The sequence below is a fragment of the Phoxinus phoxinus genome (assembly GCF_949152265.1).
Source record: "Phoxinus phoxinus genome assembly, chromosome: 17".
NCBI classification, from domain to species: Eukaryota; Metazoa; Chordata; class Actinopteri; order Cypriniformes; family Leuciscidae; genus Phoxinus; species Phoxinus phoxinus.
In genome coordinates this window covers 11,219,282-11,242,965 of record NC_136892.1, presented here as the reverse complement: position 1 = coordinate 11,242,965, position 23,684 = coordinate 11,219,282, and the positions used below count along the sequence as shown (strand labels likewise).

General features: G+C 35.4%; 2 protein-coding genes across 6 annotated transcripts; one reads left to right on the top strand and one right to left on the bottom strand.

The window, feature by feature from the left end:
* The first annotated feature begins 1,475 nt into the window (after positions 1 to 1,475).
* il12bb (interleukin 12B, b) lies at positions 1,476 to 7,231 on the top strand. Its single transcript, XM_079585134.1, has 9 exons — positions 1,476 to 1,511; positions 1,764 to 1,845; positions 3,246 to 3,512; positions 4,474 to 4,579; positions 5,023 to 5,195; positions 6,519 to 6,679; positions 6,765 to 6,883; positions 6,965 to 6,998; positions 7,088 to 7,231. Exons 2-8 carry the CDS (start codon positions 1,764 to 1,766, stop codon positions 6,993 to 6,995), a joined length of 939 nt encoding a protein of 312 aa, XP_079441260.1. The 5' UTR covers positions 1,476 to 1,511; the 3' UTR covers positions 6,996 to 6,998; positions 7,088 to 7,231.
* A 906-nt stretch (positions 7,232 to 8,137) lies between these two features.
* On the bottom strand, positions 8,138 to 23,312 carry ublcp1 (ubiquitin-like domain containing CTD phosphatase 1). 5 transcript variants are annotated; one of them, XM_079585131.1, is made up of 13 exons: positions 23,188 to 23,288; positions 22,726 to 22,806; positions 21,273 to 21,439; positions 21,092 to 21,183; positions 20,611 to 20,696; positions 18,496 to 18,611; positions 15,134 to 15,232; positions 15,007 to 15,044; positions 14,292 to 14,390; positions 13,549 to 13,665; positions 10,588 to 10,715; positions 9,131 to 9,182; positions 8,164 to 8,982 (listed from the first exon to the last, which is right to left on the bottom strand). In XM_079585131.1, exons 3-12 carry the CDS (start codon positions 21,424 to 21,426, stop codon positions 9,155 to 9,157), a joined length of 957 nt encoding a protein of 318 aa, XP_079441257.1. In that variant the 5' UTR covers positions 21,427 to 21,439; positions 22,726 to 22,806; positions 23,188 to 23,288; the 3' UTR covers positions 8,164 to 8,982; positions 9,131 to 9,154. The 5 variants fall into 5 exon arrangements, with proteins under 5 accessions (XP_079441256.1, XP_079441255.1, XP_079441259.1 ...); XM_079585132.1 differs by having other exon boundaries at positions 22,726 to 22,766; XM_079585130.1 differs by having other exon boundaries at positions 8,138 to 9,182; positions 22,726 to 22,766; positions 23,188 to 23,312.
* Positions 23,313 to 23,684: the final 372 nt, after the last annotated feature.

The following is a 23,684-nucleotide window of genomic DNA, read 5'->3' as shown; positions in this document are numbered from 1 at the left end:
CTCGAGACTAGATTACTGTAATGCTTTATTAGCTGGTTGTCCTGCATCCTCAATAAACAAGCTACAGTTAGTCCAAAATGCAGCTGCTAGAGTTCTTACTAGGTCAAATATGATCATATAACACCAATTTTATCATCTCTACACTGGTTACCTATTAAGTTCCGTATCAATTACAAAGTATTGCTACTGACCTATAAAGCCCTAAATGGTTTAGCTCCTGTGTATTTAAGAGATCTTCTATCGCCGTACAATCCATCGCGCTTTTTAAGATCGCTAAATTCGAGGCTTCTGGTCGTACCTAGGATAACTAAGTCCACTAAAGGAGGGAGGGCGTTTTCACATCTAGCTCCTAAACTCTGGAATAGCCTTCCTGATACTGTCCGAGGCTCAGACTCGCTCTCCCAGTTTAAAACTAGACTAAAGACGCATCTCTTTAGCCAAGCATTCACATAATGCATCTCATACATTTTATACTACAGTTAAATCAGATCAAATGCATTCATATTATGAACAGCAGCTACGCTAATTATTTCCCATCTGCCCTTTTTTTTGTTGTCATCTCGGGACACCAGGTACTGGTAGCTTTGGCACTGTGTGCAGGTGCCAGTCCTGTTGGAAAATGAAATCTGCATCTCCGTAAAGTTGGTCAGCAGCAGGAAGCATGAAGTGCTCTAAAACTTCCTGGTAGACGGCTGCGTTGACCTTGGACCTCAGAAAACACAGTGGACCAACACCAGCAGATGACATGGCACCCCAAACCATCACTGACTGTGGAAACTTTACACTGGACTTCAAGCAACGTGGATTCTGTGCCTCTCCTCTCTTCCTCCAGACTCTGGGACCTTGATTTCCAAATGAGATGCAAAATTTGCTGTTATCAGAAAAGAGGTCCTTCATTTTCCAGCAGGATTTGCACCTGCCCACACCGCCAAAAGAACAAAAACCTGGTTCAATGACCATGGTATTACTGTGTGATTTCATGTAATATTCAAATTTTCTGGGATTTTAGATTTCGTGGGTTTCATAAGCTGTAAGCCATAATCATCAAAATTATAACAAATAAAGGCTTGAAATATCTCTATAATATATTAGTTTCAACTGTTAAGTTGAATTCTTGAAATAAATCAACTTTTTGATGATATTCTAATTATATGACCAGCACCTGTGTGTGTGTGTATATATATATATTTATAACAAATAATCATCATATAACAGCAGTGAAAGCATGAATCACAAAAAATTATTTGGGTCACAATTTCACTAAGTGAAGACGATTTAATTGCTATATGACCTGTAGGTAAACCCCCTAACACAGAACAAACAGTCACACAGGTCATGGAAATCCCAAATAAACTGGCTTCACATGGTTTCTACATCCCTCAGTTTACAACTCAACACTTCTGTTTGCTGGAAATTCACACTTCTCTATCACATTCATCTATAAATGTAGCTCAGGTCTGACAGGACTTCAGTGAAAGGGAAGAGAGTCACCACAACTCATTCAGTTCAAGGTAAGATCCAAACAAAGGTTCACATCTGGACTGCTCATGCACAGCTTTACAAATAGATATTAGAAGAACATTGTTTATGAGGATGTTTATTAAACACTATGTTTATGATTTCATCATGACTAACTTTTTTAAATAATATTAATATATAAATGTTGTTTTTCTTTTAATATGTACTTCTATATTAACATTAACATCAAATAATTGACAAAATAATACTATAATATTAACATTTCATTTTTTTTGCTTGTTTAGATGAGCAAGATTGAATTTTTTATTCTGCAAGCTGTCCTTCAGTTAGCCGGCAGCACTTCACTGAGGATCCTCAAGTCAAACGGTAACTGTTGCGGTAACACTTTACAATAAGGTTCATTAGTTAACATTAGTTAATGTATTTACTAACATTAACTAACAATGAGCAACACGTGTTACTGTATTAGTTCATCTTTGTTAATGTTAGTTAATACAAATACAGCTGTTCATTGTTTGTTCAAGTTAGTTCACTGTGCATTAACTAATGTTAACAAATACAACCTTTGATTTTATTAATGAATTAGTAAATGTTGAAATGAACATAATTAAATGCTGTAGAAGTGCAGTTCGTGTTCATCAGGGATTTTTATTTGACAAAACATTAAAAACGGTAATATATCGTGAAATATGATTACAATTTATTTGTACTGTTTTCTGTTTGAATATTTTAAAATGTCATTTATTCCTGTGATGCCATTTAAAAGATGCAAAGCTAATAGTTGTGCTGCTTAACATTTCAGTGAAAACTGAGATACATTCTTCGATGAACAGAAATACATTTATTTGAAACAGACATGAAATATGAAAAAAAAAAATTGTTTATGTTTTTCAAAGAAGTCTCTTATGCTCATCTAGGCTGTATTTATCATCAAGAATACAGCAAAACAGTAATATAGTGAAATATTATTACAAATTAAAAACAAATACATTTTCTATTTTAATATATTTTAAAATGTAATTTATTCCTGTGATGTCAAAGCTGAATTTTCAGCATCATATACATCAGTGTCGCATGATCCTTCAAAAATCATTCTAATATGATGATTTGCTGCTCAAGAAACATTTATCATTATTATCAATGTTGAAAACAGTTTTTCCCCCAGGATTCTTTGATAAATAGAAAGTTCAAAAGAACAACATTTATTTGTAATAATCTTTTGTAACATTATAAATGTCTTTACTGTCCCTTTTGATCAATTTAATGCATCTTGACCCCAAACTTTTGAACGGTGGTGCATCATTTTACAAAATATTTCTATTTCAGAAAAATGCTGTTTTTTTTAAAACTTTCTATTCATCTAAGAACTGTTTTCAACATTGATAATAATAATAATACAAGTTTCTTGAGCAGCAAATAATCATATTAGAATGATGTGACTCTGAAGACTGGAGTAATAATAATAATACTGAAAATTCAGCTTTGATCACAGGAATAAATTACATTTTATAATGTATTCAAATAGAAAAGAGTTATTTAAAATTGTAATAATATTTCGCAATATTACCGTTTTTTTTTGGTCTATTTTTAATCAAATGAATGCAGCCTTGGTAAGCAGAAGAGAACATTAAAAACATGTAACAAAAATCGTAAGACCCCAAACTTTTTAACGACAGTGAATATTATACATTTTAATCTGCATGAATGAATTTTTGAAAGTAGGCATTATTCCTGTAATGCTCAACGAATGAATTTTTCTGCTGTAGTTGTGGCTCTGGACGTGTCGGATCTGTCCAGCTCTGAGGTGTCGCTGCATTGTGGAGAGCAGTATGAAGGAGAGCAGATTCACTGGGAGAGGAACGAGAGAAGCATCCCTGAGACAGGAAACCGCATCACTGTCACCATAGACGGGCTGCGGGGGGGAAACTTCACGTGTCACAGAGCAGACAACAGAGATCTCCTCAATTACACACTCGTACTGGTCCATCCAGTCAACTTTCCTAAAGGAGTTCTTACACAATCCACTCACAAAGGTAATCATGAAGCTATCTATCTATTTATCTATCTATCTATCTATCTATCTATCTATCTATCTATCTATCTATCTATCTATCTATCTATCTATCTATCTATCTATCTACAGTATGTGTATATATACATTTTTAAAAATATATACATGTAAATAAATGTGTGAGTTTCTGGGATATTCATTAGCTTTTAAATGTAAGATCAAAAGCCCTTGACATCTGCCTTTTGGAAAATTCGAATGCATAGCCACAAACATGTGCCTATAGGAATGTGCCGAAGCAGGTTATTCTGTTCCTATTTAATGTTTTTGGAATTGCCAGTCAAGATGCACACGTCAAGTTTGAAATTTTGGGTTATTTTGCAGACTTCTTTCAGACTAGTGGAAAAAAAATATCCAAAATATAAATATGTTTATTGCACTTTTTCTGTTTATGTCTGTAGATTTTTAAATCTCCACTTTAGTAGCTCTTACAAAAAAAAAAAAAACTCAGATTTTTACATTGTTCACATATCCCTTGTCTGATTTAAATAACATTTTCTTTGGTTTTCCTCCTGTTGACATTTTCTTATTTATGGAGTGAAAAAAATAGATGTGTACAACCTTAAACTCGAACATGTCAACACAATGAAACACACATTTTGAAACTGTCTGTATCCAATGTTTAGATTTCTGTTCTGGAAATGAGAAGTAGTGCATATTTAATTACATAATACCTCATGTGCATATAAACGGTATTTCATGACACGTTTCATACAAAACTAGTGTCTTAATGTACTGCAAGTCCATAATCCGTGTCCATGACATATTTTTGTCCGCATGTCGTGTGCAGGACTCTTTATTTAAGATTTAAGAAATTAAAAGATTCAGTGATTCAAATTGATTTAATAAAATGTACATATGATTTGTTTTTGTTTTTCACCGTCTGTACTGAACTGTTCAACTTCTTTTTTTAATTGTCTGTCTAGAATTTGTTTCTTGTTTTGCGAGAAACTATAACGGACAGTTTCATTGCTCTTGGAAGTGGCATCAGGAACGGAAAGAAAGAGCCGTGGTGTATTTCGCAGCAATACGGTAACTATTCTGGATTATACTTATGATATCACGATTAAATAATACATTTAATTAGGCGGCAACACTTCATTTTGATGGTCCCTTTTGAACATTCTGTTGACAATAAGTAACTTTGCCAATGCACTCTAACTATCAACTATCTCTCATTAGAGTATTATTAGACTGTGCCTAATATCTAACCCGAACTCTTTATTTGTGATGCTCATCAACAGACATTCGACTGACTATAAGTAACTTTGCAAGTACATGTCAACATATTCTAACCCTACCAATCTACTGATACTCTACTAACACTCTAATGAGAGTTAGTAGACATGTAAGTGCAACGTTACTTATAGTCAACAGAATGTGTTAAAGGGACCATCAAAATAAAGTGAAACCAATTAGGCTAGGCTTATGTTGAAAGAGCAAATCCGAGCTAAACTGGGCATGTGTTTATACAGGAACTCAAGTTTGATCAACTGCACCCTGGACTCTAACATCTCAGGACTGACGTGTATCGACAAGGATTACTGTCCGTACTCTGAAGAGCCTAGGAGCATCTATCTCACGCTGTTCGTCAGAAACATGTACCGGCTGGAGGAACACCAGAGGACTTTCATCATCCGAGACATCGGTAAGAGCGTTTGTGCCCCCGGGTGGTCACTACATGTATTGGACTTCAGATTTGGGGATCCGTTACTGTGTAGTAGACCCATAATTTATATGAACACAAATACATGATGCTTAACTTGGAAGACTTTTTGGTATTCATTTGGAAGAGTATATCTATTGATTTAGTATTTGAAACCAATAATAGTGACCAAAATCGTTTTTGTGGACAGTATGTGTACATAAAGTACACTTTAAAGTACATACTCTTGTGAAAAAGTATAAACTTTAGCATACTTAAAAAAAAAAAAAAAGAAGTAAGTAATATTACGGAATATTACAGAAATAATATACTTTAAAAGAATATGCTTTCAGACAAGAAAATGCTTTCAGACACTTGATTGCATGTTATTTATAACTAAATGTATAGATTAGGTTAATTTTATATAAAAATCCAATTAGTTAAATGTAGAGGTGCTTAAGTGGGATTTTTATATGTAATTGTATAATTATATTTTCTTTAATTATGGTAAACTAAAGTTACATTAATGTAATTTCTGTTAAAACTTGTATGTCACGTATTTAAATATATTTACTATAAAAATTACAGGATTTAAATAAATGTATTTTTATTCATTTTATTTTTATTTTAGTTTGGAATAAAAGGTAAAACGTGTATTCATTATAAAAAAGCCCATGACGTTGTAAGATTTTATTGAAAATCTTTTTAAAGGGGTCATGAACTGGCTTTTTTATATTTTTTATAGTTGTCTGAGGTCAACTTGTGACGTTCGCTTGGTTTATACATTTAAAAACATCAAAATTAATAAGTAATAGGCTATTTTCTACCCTGGTTTTGAGCCTAGCTCCTGAAACGCTTTTTATGGGCGTGCCGCATCAAACTTGGAAGTAAACGCCCACTGCTATGATTGGATAACAGTTTTGCATAATGAGTTTTATGTAATGCGCAAATCTGTGGGCGGGGCTAAACAGGCAGTGTTGAAGTAGGCGTCGATCTTCTTCTGCGGAGGCGGGGTTTGATACCCTTTGACGTCATAGATCCCCACTTTGAAAAACCTGTCGTTCGCTGTGCCTGGTGTCAATAAAAGCTTTTATTGGACTAACAAGGACGTTTTCAGTTCTGAAACTTACAGGATATTCTTATAGTATGATGACCTCTTGTATATGTCAAAAGCTCAAGGAAAATTTGATTTCACAGTTCATCACCCATTTAAATCATCTTGAGGCCTCGTAATGGGCCCCGGGCCCCTGGTTGAGAACCACTGTACTAAACTGCTGATTTCAATTAAAATATTACTTCTGTCCTAACTCGAACTCAAACTCTCAGTCCAACCAGATAAAGTTAATATCACCAAGTTCCACGATGATGTGTTTGAGTGGCGCCCCCCTGGGACGTGGAGTTTCCCCTGCAGTTTCTTTTCCCTGTCCTATGAGGTGAAAGTGGTTCCCAACAGTCACAGCTGCGACTACACAGGAAATCGTGTTGAAGTAAGCCAATCTCCTTGATTTATTATTTTCAAGATCAGTTTATTAAGATCGAAAATATTAAAATTGTTCATTTTTGGTTATATAGAAAATGGAAACCACCGAGAACCATTACAAGGTGAACATCAAAAAACCATATACTTTCTGCGTTCGAGCTCAGGACGCATTTACTAAAACACGTTGGAGTGACTGGAGTCACCATCATATGTAAGTAAAGTTTGACCTGCAGTAATATTGCATATTTTATGAAAATATTCGGCTTTACATTCTCTATCTATTGTGTAACAGAAGAAAACACCAGCACACTTTGGAACAATAAAAGGTGTGTTGATTTGTCTTTTAATGACCGTATTGATAATTTTTAGTTGATGTTATATTGACATTTTTCCATTCTTTGTTTTATGAATGCAGGTCTCAAGGGACGCATCACTCTGCTTGATAACCTGCTTTCTGTTGCGCACAGAATATTGCAGCTATTCATATTTATATACATTGTTATATGTGCCACTGTAAAATTGATTTGTGCAATACATTTTCCAGATCATTCAAATACTCAATGGCTTCAGTTTTTCTATATTGTATAGGCATATTTCATTTTATGTAATGTAATGGGGTTTGTGTTAGTCAGGGACTGAGTGTGTCATTCCTGCTTGTGTGATTGGTCTTATTTACATGCAATAATGCGTTTCTATTATAATATAATATATAGATAATGTTGGAGATTTAATAAAGCTAGTGTTAGAGATTTAATATTATATAGCTAATGTTGGAGATTTAATAAAGCTAGTGTTAGAGATTTAATATAATATAGCTAATGTTGGAGATTTAAATAACATTTGTATTCCAAAAAAAGATGATCCACTATTTTGAATATTTCCATTATTTGAAATCCACTATTTTAGTTTCAACATGTTCTAAGGCACCATGCTAAACATTTATTTATAATATTGTTTTAAAACATTTTACAACAAGTTAACATTAGTCAATTCATGAACTAACATTTAACAATGAGCAATATTTGTTACAGTACTTAATCTTTGTTGACATTAGTTTTAACTGATTATTGTTAGTTTTTTGCACATTAGCTCAGGTCCAATAAATATCAACTTTTGGTTTGAACCATCAAAATTAGTAATAACATTAACATTAAGATTAGTAAATGTTTTAGAAGTATAGTTCATGTTAACTAATTTTGAACCAAATGGAACCTTAATGAAAACGGTTATATTATCTTTACACCATATACTGTATATAGCATTATTTATGTGACTACAGTTCAAGCCTAGTCCATTGGCCTCATTCATAAAACATGTGTAAATACACAGCAACGCTCATATTTATAAAAGAGGACTTAAACGTGTAAAAGTTCTTAGAGCCACATCAGGTGTCTCCTTGAAAAAATAAATAAAGTGTATAAAATCTTGACTGATATATTAACTTTTCATTTTAGTGGAGTATTAAGCATCTGACAAACTACACACAAACGTCTGTAAAACCATTAAAGTTTAATTTACATTTAGGTTACAACCATAAATCCAATACCCACATCTGAGCACCGGATGAAATGCAGTTACACAAAATGCAATACTGTTTACATAAGTTAATATCTACCGAAATTGATGACAACACATACTTTGTGTTTAAAACAGAAGGGGGGGGGGGGGGGGAAAGATACAAACAAGCTTCAATGTTATGACTTGGTAGAATAAGAAAAAAAAAAAAACTTCTGTCAGACTACTTTTATTTGACCTCTTTTTCTCCCTATCATGTGACTGCTTTATGAACATTAAACATACATAATTTGTATTTAGAATAAAAAAAAACATGCATGTAAACATGACAAATGTTCATCATTGTTCATTTGGAGAAGTGTTTTAATCTGCCGATGAAGCTGCAAATGCATGTTCATCTCTCAACCGCTGTTGTGCGGCTTAAAATAACATCTCTTTGGAATTTAGAGCCATTCAGACAAATCATTTTGCAGCCAGTCCAGAATTATTGCTTCTTTTAAGACATGGCCAGTGTTTACACCTTCCTGTGAAGCGTTTACACCTTCCAGTAAACACTTCATTCTTTCCATCGACTAAGATTTTGCAAAAAACTCAATTACATTTGCTTCATATCCTCTTTCAATCAGACAGAGTATTAACAGAATGTCCAATTTTCCATATTACCACCAACAGAAAAAAAGAAAGAAAGTGAATTATAGGAAGAAGAGTGTGTCAGGCGGGGAATGAGGTAAAAGTACCGTCATGCTTGCATTAAATGCAGTCGATGCCATTAATTGTTGAATGCTTTTCATTGACCTGTTGAGGTAAATAGTGTTTTGAGGAGTACAAATGCTAGGATATTTTTTGTCCTCCGGTAACGACGACTATAAAGAGATGTAAGATGAATGACGCGAGATACAGAGAAGCTGATGACATGTGGAGCAGCAGTTGTTTGGTGAGGTACCTTTCTGGACTCGGCTTGAAGATGTCATTGATTCTGCTTCTTTGAGAGGTACCTGTTGGACAAGGAGACAAAATCATTAGGGTTGGAAAAATCATTAGTTACATCACACATTTTAATAATTTCATTACATTATATGCTTATTGCGGAGACAAATTGATAGTCGCATACATCTTTTGGGGGCTTTTATTCTGGCAAATACATTACATTATTGTGGAAGACAACAGCATTAAAGTGACAAAAAGTGTTTTATTTCCATATTATTAAACAGAAGTCTCAGTCCATGGTAGCACTATTTTAGTATCACTGATATACTTGATAAGCTTTTGTTAATAATTTGAGCTATATATTGTATTTTCTCTTTTATTTTAGTAGAATTAAGTTTTAGTATTTTTTTATTATGTCTAAATATTTTATTACTGCACATTAAACTAAATGAAAATAGGAAATGTTGCCTTGGCAAACAGCTGAAATAAAATAAACTTACATTTGTATATTAATATGTATCTTTTTCTGTTAATTTTTGTTTTTTTTAATCGTTTTAGATTTAGTTAATGACCCATTTTGAAATAAAGTTTGATAGAAATCAAGAAATAAAGTTATAGACTAACTCTTTTTGATAAAATTATTTTTTAATTGTCACTTTTCTATAATTAAATCTCACCACATTAAGGGTTTGTTTACACAACAATAAATGTACAAATATATATATATTTCTTTGCGTTTTTTTGCGTACATCTGACAACAATGTCAAAATGATCCCAGTTCACACGGATCCATGAAAATGACTAAAAACGCTGTATTCTGCTGCGAGGTCAGTAGTTGGCGAGGTCACTTTGTAAAGAAACACTATAAAAATGTGAATTTGTGAAAACGGTCTATTGGCGCGCGCGTACTTTACACGTAGACATTAAGGGTATTGTTTTCAAAAACGTGCACTATGAAACCAGTTTTCAGCCCCCCAAAACGCGGTTGTTGTGTAAATAAACGGCCAAAATGCATATAAAAAGTTTTCAGTTTTTAGCAGAGAACCGTGTTGTGTAAATGGCCCCTAAAATTACTCTTAAATACAAGTCCTCCTATGGTGAACATAAGTATTTAATATTGTTTATATGTCTAAAAAAAGACAAAAACGCGGTTTGAAATCGCTGGTGTTTCTGACGTCAAACTACCTTGTAACCAATCAAACCAAGTCTCTGAGCTGACGTGAGTGAGCGGAGGCGGGGTTAATTAGGATATTCATGGTTTTGGTTATACTAAATGAGGCAAGGGTGTTACAAGGCATGAAGAATCCCCCTCCTCCCCCTGAAAATACATTTAAATATTTCATTTTGGTGATCACAGATGAGTGTTAAGGGATACAAATAAGGACTAAAAATTAAATGCATATGATAAATTTAGCTTTTATTTTCTGTGTCTGTGAATTAGTTAGAGTGAGTAGAGTATTTTATTCACTTCACCTTTCCCAGTGCTTGTGGTTGAGACCCGAGAAGTCCTCCAGTTTAGCGATTTCCTTCAGATACAGAGACAGCTTGTAGAGCTCTTTGTCTTTCTCACGGTTTAGGTGTGCCTTCATGAACGGTCTGATCTGTGACCAATACAAGGAGAAGAATGCGTGTTTAAAACCATTTAATACAGTTTCTTATAAAGCAGATACAAAAACAACAGAGACAATTATTTGACAACGGGAGAAAACAAACAAACAAACAGATTCTCTGATACTGAAATGATTCAGAAGAATTTCACATTTAGTTTTTAACTGCAGCTGCCACTTATAAAGTGCTGGGTAGATTACTTACAAATTGTAGTTGGTTACCGATTCCAAATTACACGACAAATCGTAGTTAGTAACAAACTATGCATTGAAATCCATTACATTGCACATTTTAGGTAATATAATCAGATTACTTTTTACCTGATTTGTTTATCACATTAAATTGAATCGGACAATCTTCTACCACATTGATATAAAAATACAAAGAGAAAGAAAATATATTCCAATCTTTTATCAACAACACTAAACATTACATCATTGTTTCCCAGGTTAGGGTTCGTGAAGGAACTGCAGAGGGTTGGGAGTTTAATGAAAAGCTATTAAGTAATTAAATCTTAAATATTTTAAATTAAAATACAAATTATAATAAAATTGGGTTTGAAAGACAAAGGCCTTCCAAAGACAGAGCAATACATAGTTAAATGACTCACTGAGTGATAATTCAAAAAATAATTAGTGTGTTTGTCAGGAGTTCATCCGATGTTGCAATGTTGAGAAAACACTCCTTAAACGTGAAATTATTTCTATAAATTCAGTGTTCTAATGCTTTGTGGCCTCTCAAGTTTCCATTTACTTATAGCCGGCTATGATTGTACGTTGTGAGGCTACACTGCCGTCTCTTATGTTCACAAAGGCTGCATTTACAGTCAACCCACAATTTATTCAGACACCTCTGTAACATTTCTCACATTATCACAGTTTATTTGCCATAGTTTAGAAAATGGTAATAAAATATGACAAGGACTCTATTTATGAGAAGGATTTTATTTAAAGAATAAAATAGCAGTTGATATTTCACTGGTTTTGGCCATCCTTCTGTTAGACTGTCTCACAAATGAATTAGGTTGAATAGCTGTTAAATTTAAGTACCCTATTAGATAATACCAATTTAGGTCAACCAATTACCAAGCAACGCTTCATTTTGTTCAGTCTGTGGTGTAAAAAGGTCACATTTACAATTAAAGAAAAAACACTTAAGCAAAACATTGTCAGATCAAAGTGTAAAATAATTTTTGGTCCTAAATATTAAAAAAAGTGTACTGGTAGTCCACTGTATGAATAATGTTTGGGTATAATGCGTCAGTTTTCTTTATTTTGCCATCCTCACTTACATAAATGAACTATATTGTTCTGCACCCACTAGTAAAACAATATAAAATTATATCTGGTGTCTGAATAATTTGTGGTTTGACTGTTTAAAAATACAGTAAAAGTGTGTAATAAATATTACAATTCATAACCGTTTCCTATTTGAATATACTTTAGTGTCATTTATTCCTGTGATGGTAAAGCTGAATTTCCAGCATCATTACTCCAGTATTCAGTCACATGATCCTTCAGAAATCATTCTAATATGCTGATTTGCTGCTTAAGAAACATTGTTTTTTATTATTAGCCAATGTTGAAAACGGTTGTGCCACTTCATATTTTTGTGGGAATCGTCATACATTTTTTTGATGAATAGAGTTTTCAAAACAACAGCATTTATTTGAAATATATATATTTTTTTCTAACAATGTAAAAGTCAATTTAATGCATTCGTGATGAATAAAACTTGAATATTACTTAACCCTCAGACGGTCTTCGTTTCGGAGTCACCTCCTGGGCCTTCCCGGTCAGAAGTGACCGGACACCTAAAAATTTAATTTCCTCCATCCCAGTAAAACCAATGCAATTTATTTTTGTTCTCTAATATTTTTTCTTTTTAATTTTGTATTTTGAGAGAATTTTATTGAATTTATTAATATTTATGGTCTATTTTTGCCATTGAAAATTTAATGCAGTATTTTAGTTTAATATAGAGTCTAGGCCTTCAAAAAAAAAATGGTTGAAGCAGATTAGCGCCATCTGGTGAGAGTATGGAGAGAAAGCGTAGAACCATGTTGTAACCACTAGATGGCATAAACAGCACTTTACTGCTGTGTACTTAAAAAAAAAAATTTTGTGTGTGTTTTTGTCAATTTCCCATTCATTTCCTATGGGGGTCATTTTTGACGAAAGACCACAAGTGTGACTTTTTTTTTTACGACCACTTAGCATGCTCGGATCATGTGTGTTCACATACATATTGCCATAAAAGTCACCAAGTTTCGTAACATTCCGATGAAGCTGTGATTTTTAAAAATTCTAAACATATTTTTGGTAATCAGAATTTATTGGTGTGTATGTGTATAAAAGTGTGTTTGTATGTGTGTGTGTGTGGGTGGGTGTGTCTGTTTTGCCCTCTTGATGTTGTAGAGTGTCCCCCCTTTCCTGCGGTGTACCTTTTTTTAGGATTGAGGCCGATTTGTAGATTGTACACACAACAATTCTGAGAATTTTAGAATTTTTGTAAATTTCCCATTCATTTCCTAGGGTCGGTCATTTTTGACCGAAGACCACAAGTGTGACTATTTTTTTTTGTATTCACATACCTAATGCCATAAAAGTCACCAAGTTTCATAACATTCCGATGAAGCTGTGATTTTTAAAAATTCAAAACAGAAAATATTTCGGTCAGAAACGACCGAGGACCGTCTGAGGGTTCTTACGGTAGTGTATATTACTTTAGAATAATTAATAATAAAAAAAACTAATCACGAGATGCCTTTCTAATTCCTTATTAATTCCCAACTTAAATCAGAAATAAACTGTAAAGTTTATTTACCTTCAGTCCGTTCTGTGGATTCATGAGGAAGTTTCTTCCGATGTCATCAAACATAACGGTGTTCTTCCTGTCGTAGAACTCACTATATTTACCCCATATGACTCCCAAAGGCTTCACCTGAAACATGACAAGCAGACATTATGCATCATGATAATGAAATGTAGAGACAATAGCCGCGTTTCCATTACCCTTAAAATTGCGCAAATAGAAAATACGCTCAATGGAAAAACGTCAATTTTGCAAAACTCCCATTTATCGCAAAAAAGTTTTTACGCTCGCATGATCACCTCGAGGTGGTTTTTCAGGCAATTCAAAAAAGAAATATTTCGCAAAACTGCAATGGAAACTGTTTTTGCACATTTACAGGTCACATGACGTGGTGTGTTCGGACAGAATACGAGACAGAGTTGTTTATTAAATTCATAAAAGACAAAAGAATTACAGGAATACTGGATTCTAAACCTCAAAGATACGCCACAATCAAGACCTCGGCACAGAATAATAATAATGTCTAGTGCGGTGGCTGTGATATATAAACATATCAATGTCCGTTGTCATGATTTTTTAAATGACTTAACGCGAGAGGGAAAAATAGTGTTTTAGTCGCATAACATCGGTTAATGGAAACAGCGTCATTTCGAAATACTTTTGTATAGATTTTTAGAAGAAAAAAACTAAAGTTTTGCGCAAATCTGTAATGGAAACGCGGCTGATGACATGTTTTTTACTAGAATATGTCTGACCTCTACGACTCCTCTTTTAGGTGTGTGCACAGTGATCATAGCTGCACTGTCCAGCATGAAGGTGATCTTGTAGTTTGGGTTGTCCGTCACCCCCAGTTCCTAAAAGACCACAGGTATTGCATTATGTTAATGTCAGTAATGAGACCATAGGGTTTACTTAAAGTAAAGTTTACTTAAGTCCCCCTGTAGTCAATCATTTTATCCCTTAAAACTCATCTTTGATCTCCAAATTTAAGCGTTTTTTTCCCCCTGGATAATAGCTTGAATGTAACTCTACACTCTTGCCTCATTAAGTATACGCGCTTCTATGAATATGCAAATGAGCCCCGCCTCCACTCACTCACGCCAGCTCAGAAATCCACTGGTTGTCGATCACATGTCGACCAACCATTTCAAACTACGTTTTTGAGACTGTCTTTGGTTCACTGCTGTTTTAAGGAGAAAATACTCAGCAATGGATCAGTCTTATGAATTTACACATGGTTTGTCTTAAAACATTAAAAACACCACAGACATAAGCAATATTAAAAGCTTGATTTTAACCACAGAGGGACTTCAACTATTTTATACCAGAGTACCCACATAACCCGAGGCACATTCGAGGCTTGAGGGAAAACTGTTCATTTTGGTGGGATTCAATTTTAGCACATCGGCATATATAAAAGCATTATGATGAGTCTTCCTTTCTAATGTGGAAAGCAAAACAAGGACCTACTTTCATTTTAGCATCAATCCACTTCATACTTGTTGCAGCTAAAAAGGAATGAAAGAGAAACAATAGATCTGAGTCCCTGCGCATCTTGAAGGGTCTGCAAAACTTCATTATCTAGATGGATACTTACACCAGATGACAATATCATAGTCCTCATATGCTGATGTAAGAAACTCGTGTAAGTATGGTCTCATCAGCTCCTGACCCGTCTCTGCACAGGACTTATGATCTAACATTTAAAGAAGAAAAAAACATATGCATATACAGTACGTACACACACACACACACGTATATACATATAAATCAGTGGCAAGCGGTGACTTCTTTAACTGGGTGTGCTTATTAGCTACTCAGTTGCTTACTCTCATGACACATAGCAACACAGCCAAAAGTATTCCTAATAAGTTGGTCCTTTTATTGAAAGTAACCTACATTTACCTGTTGAGACATGCATTCACAAGCACCCGTAAGAGCTGTGATCTTGATGTTTGAGTCGAGGGAGGCACGCACGACACGCGAAAGGGCCTTTTGCAAAATATGCTGTATTTTTGTGATTCTGCTCGGTGTCACTAGTGTCGCTGAAACTATAAACTTCCGCTTTATGGCGCATCAGCATGGGACACACTAAGGGTACTTTTACGCGACAACGATATGCTTGAAACGGAGAAGCTTTTCCTGTGTTCAGACGACACCATTATCAAAACAATCCCCGTTCACGTTTGGAAAACGACTAAAAACGCTGCATTCCGCTGCTAGACCAGTAGGTGGCGATGAAACACTATAGAGTGAACACGTAATACGTATGAGCATGACATCATAGTCTTCACAGATTCACGTTTTTGTTGTTTACATGGAGACCGTTTTCAAAAACTTGCACTATGAAACACTGTTTCAAAAGTTTGCACCCAAAACATCTGTGTTTTGGACGTTTATTTATACAACAACGATGTTTTTACGTTTTTAGTTGAAAAAGAGTTAACTATCTAAGACTAAATCAGAGATGACAAATAAGAAACCCCATGGAAGGTGACAATTTAAATGTATGCCGGAGGTATTTTTTAAAATTAAGAATTAAAAAAATAGTACAATATAATAAATATTAGTAGTCTATTATTAATAAAATGTCACCCTGGACCACAAAACCAGTCATAAGTCGCACGGGTATATTTGTGGCAATAGCCAACAATACATTGTATGGGTCAAAATTATCAATTTTTCTTTTATGCCAAAAATCATTAGGATATTAAGTAAAGATCATTTTCCATGAAGATATTTTGTAAATTTCTTACCATAAGTATATAAAACATTTATTTTTGTGAGTGAATGCAGCACAATCGTCAACATAAATGGACAACTTTAAAGGCGATTTGCACCCTCAGATTCCAGATTTTCAAATAGTTTTATCTCAGCCAAATATTGTCCTATCCTAACAAACCATACATCAATGGAAAGTTTATTTATTCAGCTTTCAGATGATGTATACACCTCAATTTTTTTAAATTGACCCATGTGACTGGTTTTGTGAAATATAATTATAATACATACAAGTATAATAAATGAAAATACAAGTGTTCTTTAAAAACAAGTGGAAATAATGCAATGACTTTAAAAAACACATTAACAACCTTCAATAGTTACAGTAGGCCTGTCTTTAACAATTTATATGTTTTCGTAAAAAACATATTTTGCAATGGAGAAAATTAAGATTTAGTCTGCTAGGTTAAAATTAGATTTAGTCCATTTAGTTTTGTATCAAATACAATGTGATTTTCGTTGATCGAGATCTGGCAGCAACAGCACATTTTCCCATTTGGGCGAGCGATTCGCGGACAGCTTTCCCTGCGCATGAAATCCCCCATATGCCAGCAAACCAATGAGAACGCGGGACAATGATGACGATACATAACAATGGAGCGTAGGCGCCAAAGCTATTGTGGATCCGCTCACCCGAAACCCTCCGTAACTGCCAGATTTGAAGAAAATTACCATAGTTTGGCAAATAAATAAATGACAGACAGTAACATACGCATTACCAAAGCCCTATCATGTACTGGTAAGCTTCATGGAACACCCCAAACAAGGGAATTTATAATAATTTATAGTGTTAATGCTAATCAGCGAGTCCACAAATGGCTTGGGCGATATGGCAAAAATATCATAGCACAATTTTTTTCTAAAAAATAAAATAAAAAAATCACGATTTTATCACGATTCTCTTTCATGTTGGTTTTACTATTTTGCAAGTGACTGAGCATTACAGCCAAACTAATTCCCTATTTTAAAAACAAAGCCTTACAAGGTAACAAAATATGAAATTTAAAAAAAGAATGGCGCAAATAAAAATAGGCTACACAACATAATATACAAATTAAATAAAGAGTGCTTTATTTTTTCAGCTACAGTAGGTGTATTTAACAGTGGCATTCAAGAAAGAAATTAAATGAACAAATATAAAAATAACAGTACATAGACATCACTGTATGAATTAAACATTGATTCTTATTAAAGCTACTTTTAAAGTTCTCAGTCAAGAGCAGCGAGTGATTTTTTCTTTATTTTTATTAACATTAAAGGATTAGTTCCCTCCAAAATGAAAATGGTCATCATTTACTCTCTCAAGTTGTTTTTAACCTGAATAAGTTTCTTGCTAAGTTTTTTGTTCAGCACAAGAAAGAAATTAATACAGTTTTGGAACAACATTAGAGAGTAAATATTTAAACATTTTTGGGTGAACTATCCCTTTAAGGACAAGCGGCAAATAATTAACTTTTATGAACTGCAGGGTCCCGTCGCGTTGAGTATGTTGAGATGGAGGCGCCAGAACTGCAACTGATAAAATGCACTGTAGCACGATACTACGATATTTCTTCCAAAGCAGATCGTGGAGGGATTTTAATTGATCAAAAACCGTGATATCGCACACCCCTAGGCAGAGCATTCGCAGCTTATATGGACCGCACGCCACTGATGTATATGTGTGCATGTATATAAGGTCAAAACATAGTTGATTTTTCTATCAAGGGGGACCCTAAAGAATTCAAGTAGAGCAGATTTTTGTATTTCAATTTAAAGGCGGCATGAAACGGAAGTTACGATAGTCTTTTCTTCCCGATTTTGACGAATACTCAAGCGAAACCACTTCTCAAACTAGACAAAATGTAGGGCGGGACTTGATTTTGTCCATCTGGAATTGATTGGATGGTTGTGGTTTGTTATTGGTGTGATGTCATGTGAGTGACAGGTTGTCCCGCCCTTACACCAGTAAACACGTCATCAAAAAAGAGAGATGTTGTTGTTGCAAGAGGGAGGGGAAGTTCATTTGATTCAAGATTATGAGGGTTCATGGATAGGAAATACCGCAATATTCCATAAAAAAAATAATAATAAAAAAGTCAGTTTAGATTTCATGACGACTTTGCTATTGGCTAGATGGATTTTACTCAGTGCAACTTATATTATCAGATGCATGTGGTTTGGGTTTCAAAGACTCACCAAAGAGCGTATAGTCAATATCTAGAACAAGCAATCTTTTTCCTGGTCTTGGGGGATTTAACTCGTCCACTTTATAATCTTTCACTCGGCGAGCTATCTTGGCCAAATTCTCCTCTCTGTATAAAAGGAAAACAAATATAAAAAGTTAATTCAGAATAATGGGCAGATAATCTTGTTTCCAATAAGGTACGAGCTAACAATTGCCTAACAATTGCCTAACAATTTACTTGACTTATTCACGATACAGCACAGCCTCTCGTACCTTATTGCTTACATATATATACTAGGGCTGTCACTTTTGTGAAAAATCAAATTCGAACGGATATCAAATACCAGCCTATGTATTCGAATATATTCGAATATCTATTCCCATCCCCCCCACACCGCCCGCGCGCGGAGAAAAAAAAACGTCAATCGAAACTTTACTAACAGTTTGACAGTCATAAACAGGACTCCCAAAATTACACTTATAGGACTCATATCTGCAAATAAACCTTGCCTTTACATGTGCATCTGCACGGTGCCGACCGGTTGTGCAGGAAAGTAACGTTAGCCTATGCAGTCATACGATGTTAGACGCCTGGCGATGCTCTGGCCGTCTGCTGCGTTTCTGAGGCTGTTTAAACCTGGCCACTTCATGCGTTTTCTCAGATCGGATAGCTATCAAAACGATTCCATTTACACCTGGTCACATAGGCCTAAATTTGGTTTAAATCGGATATAAATCCGATCTTAAATTCCCGCGCTATATGCAGATTTAATGGATTTAATGTCACCGAAAGCAATAGATATGAGCTGCATTTTATTGATCATCAGCTAACATCAAAGACTGCAATAAGAGAGAGCGGCAGCCCTGGTAAGATAATTTTGTTTCTTTACTTTTAATGAATATTATTATTATTGTGTGTTAAAGCGACTGCGTCTTACTTTCACTTAAATTTGCGATAGTTTGCACGTTGGCTTGGCGCTTGATGAATAGATAATCTGCGGTGATGCGTGTTGCAGCGCGCCGTCATATCTGACTATAACATAGCCTATATAGCCTTGTAACACGCTTTTTTAAAATAAAAAGCAAACGGTCTAATCATAGACTGTAAAAAATGCGCTAGACATGGCACTTTAAAAACCGAATAGTTTATTTGAAGTTCGATTACGGATATTTCACGTCATGTTCGAATGCACATTCGAATATCGAATAAAAAGTGACAGCCCTAATATATACATACACATTAGGGCTGTTAAAGGGATAGTTCACTTTGAAATTAAATGTTGGTATGTTTTAGCTTACCTCAAGGGCATCCAAGATGTAGGTGTCTTTTTTTCCGCAGTAGTTTCAATTTTGATATTTTTAGGTCAAACCGTTCTTGTCTGACAGTCATATCATGCAGGTCTATGGTCATTGTCTCAAAGAGCATACACAGAGTCCAAATTAAAACAATTCCCCATCGTCCAAATTAAACAATTCCCCATCTTAAGTACACATTGATGGCCTAAGACACAAAACGAGCGGTTTGTGTGAGAAAACGAACGGTATTTATATAGTTTTTACCTCTTGTAACACAGCCATGATCAAGTGATCTGAGGGCGCGAGCGCATCCTGGTGTGTGACGTGTGCGCAGACTGGTGCATAGATGTATACACTAGATGTCGCCTTGGCTACGGCAGTTCATTGGAACGAATGTCTTTAATGCAAAATCTAGTGTATATATATCTATGCACCAGTCTGCGTACACGTCACACAGAAGGAAGCCCTCAGATCACTTGGACATGGCTGTGTTACAAGAGGTAAAAACGATATAAATACCATTGATTCGTTTTCTCACACAAACCGCTCGTTTTGTGTCTTAGGCCATCAATGTGTACTTACGATGGGGAATGAGACAATGACCATAGACCTGCATGATATGACTGTCAGACAAGAACGGTTTGACCTAAAAATATAAAAATTTAAACTACTGCGGAAAAAAAGACACCTACATCTTGGATGCCCTTGAGGTAAGCTAAAACATACCAAAATTTAATTTCAAAGTGAACTATCCCTTTAATTTAATGTTTTTAATTTTCTTACTGACCCCAAACTCTTAAATGTGGAATAAATAACAGGGTTTCACTGGCCTGTTTTCAACTTCAGTCACTTCCTCTTCAATGTCAAAGTCATTGACCACATCATCATTTTCTGGTGGAGGCGCCAAAACATCTTCCTATGGAAAGGAAACTCAGAGGTTATGAGATCTTGCATTGTACGAAGAGCAAAACACACGAATTTCCATAAAGTCTAATAAATGTGAAGAGTAATGTGCAACAGAATTGCATAACCACCACAAATTACACATATACTAATATATACTTTTATTGTGGCCAGCCTAAGGCACACCTGTGCGATAATCATGCAGTCTAATCAGCATCTGGATATGCCACACCCGTGAGGTGGATGGATTATCTCGGCAAAGGAGAAGTGCTCACTAACACAGATTTGTGAACAATATTTGAGAGAAAACAAAAGTGTTGCGTTTATAATTTTGTTCAGTATATACATACATAAATCACTTGGAAGCTTTTAGAAACAAATACAATTAAACTCAATAATATTACCAACCAAACTTTCCTCTCTGGTGCCCATCATCATAATTTTGGTATTGGGCTTCAATTTCAAGTCACCCAGTTTGACTTCATCATCTGCTGGTTTACCTGACAAAAGTAGAAAGTTAAACGTTTTTGTTTTTACTTTGCATATTGTGTATCAGAAATAGTGTGTGTGTGTGTTTAATACCATTCACCTTTCACTTTCAAGCCCAGGAGCTTCTGTCGTTCTGGAAGAACTCCTGTGAGGGATTTAATGGACTGTTTGAGATCCAACACAGTGTCCTCCTCAGACAGTGTACTAATGGAGTACTCCTGCCCGCCCCACTTGATAATAACCGAAACAGACATGCTGGTGGATGAGCTGTGAAAGGCAGTTGTGTGTTATTTGCACATCATTAAAATGATTTTTGATATTAAATCAACTGTCAGTCTGAACACTTTATGGAGTTCATCAGCATATACAGGCGGTTGGACAACGAAACTGAAACACCTAGGCTAGTTTTAGACCACAATCATTTACTAGTATGGCATAGGGCTTCGTTTTGCAGCCAATCCGGCATTCATTAGTCTCGAGAACGGCAGATACATGTCCTTCACGGTGACCAGAGGGATTTTGGTCACTTGCTTCTCCAAAATACCCTTTAAAGTGGCTCAGAAATATTTAGATCTGGTGACTGTTCAGGCCATGGGAGATGTTCAACTTCACTTTCATCAAACTATTCTATCTTTTCTTATCTTTTAACTAGTCTTGCTAGGTGTATAGGTGCATTATCATCCTGATACACGGCAGCCCCTTCAGGGTACAATGTTTGAACCATTTGGCGTTCATGGTCCTCCAGAATGGTTCAGTAGTCCTTGGCATTCACTACTGTGCTTGATGCCATGATATTGCAGCTCAAACCATCACTGATCCACCGCTGTGTTTCACCGGCAGCAACAGTCCGGGTGTTAAGCCTCCTTTGGGCTTCTCCACACCGAAACTCCCACGGATGTGGGAAAGAAAGTGAAGGTGGACTCATCATCAGAGAACAATACATGTTACACAGTGTCCACAGCCCAAGATTTACACTGCTGGCACCAATGAAACCGACATTTGGCATTGGTACAAGTGACCAAAGGTTTGGCTGTAGCAGCCGACCATGAATATTGACTCTGTGGAGCTCCTGACAAACAGTTTTGGTGGAAACAGGAGAGTCGAAGTGACATTCAATTCTGCAGTGAGTCGGGCAGCCGTGGTTTTATGTATTTTTGGATACAATACGGGTTAGTACCTGGACATAGAGTTTCCACTTGCGTCGACAGTTACTCCTGTTGTGTTTCTTCCTACGTTGTGGTATGCTTGAAATTACCCTGGATAGAGTAGCTCACGAATTGCGACACACCACAAAGACTTGTTGTCCTAGTCACAGATGAGCGAGCGAGATGCACACTAACAATTGTCCTCTTTTGAACTCTCCCATTGTGTTGTGTGGATGGCAATATTGTATGTGCAGCCGTGCTATTCATCCAATCAGTGAAGACTGGCTACCAGGCGGCACACATGTATGTGTGTGTGTGTGTTTATATATATATATATATAGGCGTGAAACCTCCAACGCTATAATGGCCAGTGTTTCAGTTTCATTGTCCAACCTCTGGAGATGTTACCTTGGAAACGCTACACCAACATCAGCAACAGAAGATTTCCACTGTTCAGTACACAAGACAAATGGGTCAGGTGCTACATCACTGTAAAGAAAAAAATTGCAAACAACAACCTCAACTAAAAAAAAAATACAATCAAATAAATACAAGCTAAGCCTATGGCATGATGATCACACAGAGCATTGTTACATTTTAAAAAAAGGTGTAACTAACTAGTTAATGTATTTGTTTTGCAATTCTAGAGCTCAAAGACCTCGATCAAGGGATGGGTGGATCTGGCAAATTGCATTAGTGAACAAGCATGCATTAGCTTCATTAGCTTTTAACTCATTAAGTTGTTTTGCATGTGATGCATTAATGAGATCTGATCTGTTATTCGTGATCACGCCATTCACTTCTACATAATTTCATCTAAAACATCTATGCTAAACAGACAAAAAGAATAGGGAAAGGTTTCTCACGTACATATGAACCAGTTCATTCAAAGCTCAAGCTGACTACTGCAAGCACCGCTAGATTTGCTTTGTTCTTCTTCTCTTGGAGTTTGCTTATGATGCCCTGACTGCTGCGCCTACTGCCACCTGCTGTTCAAAAGTAGATTGAACGCTATTTTTTTAGCTTTCTCTAATAATCTGATTATTTTTCTTCTTCTTTTTTTTAATATTGACATTTTTTTGTGTTTTGCGTTTGGGTTTGAATGCACGGTCTGGCGACAAAATAAAAGCATTTTCGGGGAGTGTGTGTGTGTGTGTGTGTGTGTGTGTGTGTTTGTGTGTGAGCGGCAGTGAGTTCGACTCCGCGAATCGGTTCTTTCAAACAGTTAATTTAAAGGAACCGATTAAAAAAGCGACTCGATTGGTTTGTGTGCAACAGTGCCTGTCCACTTTTTCAGTATGTATCCCATTCATTTGTATGGAAAAATTTATTCCAAAACTCCACACGTACAAATATTTGAGTATTGG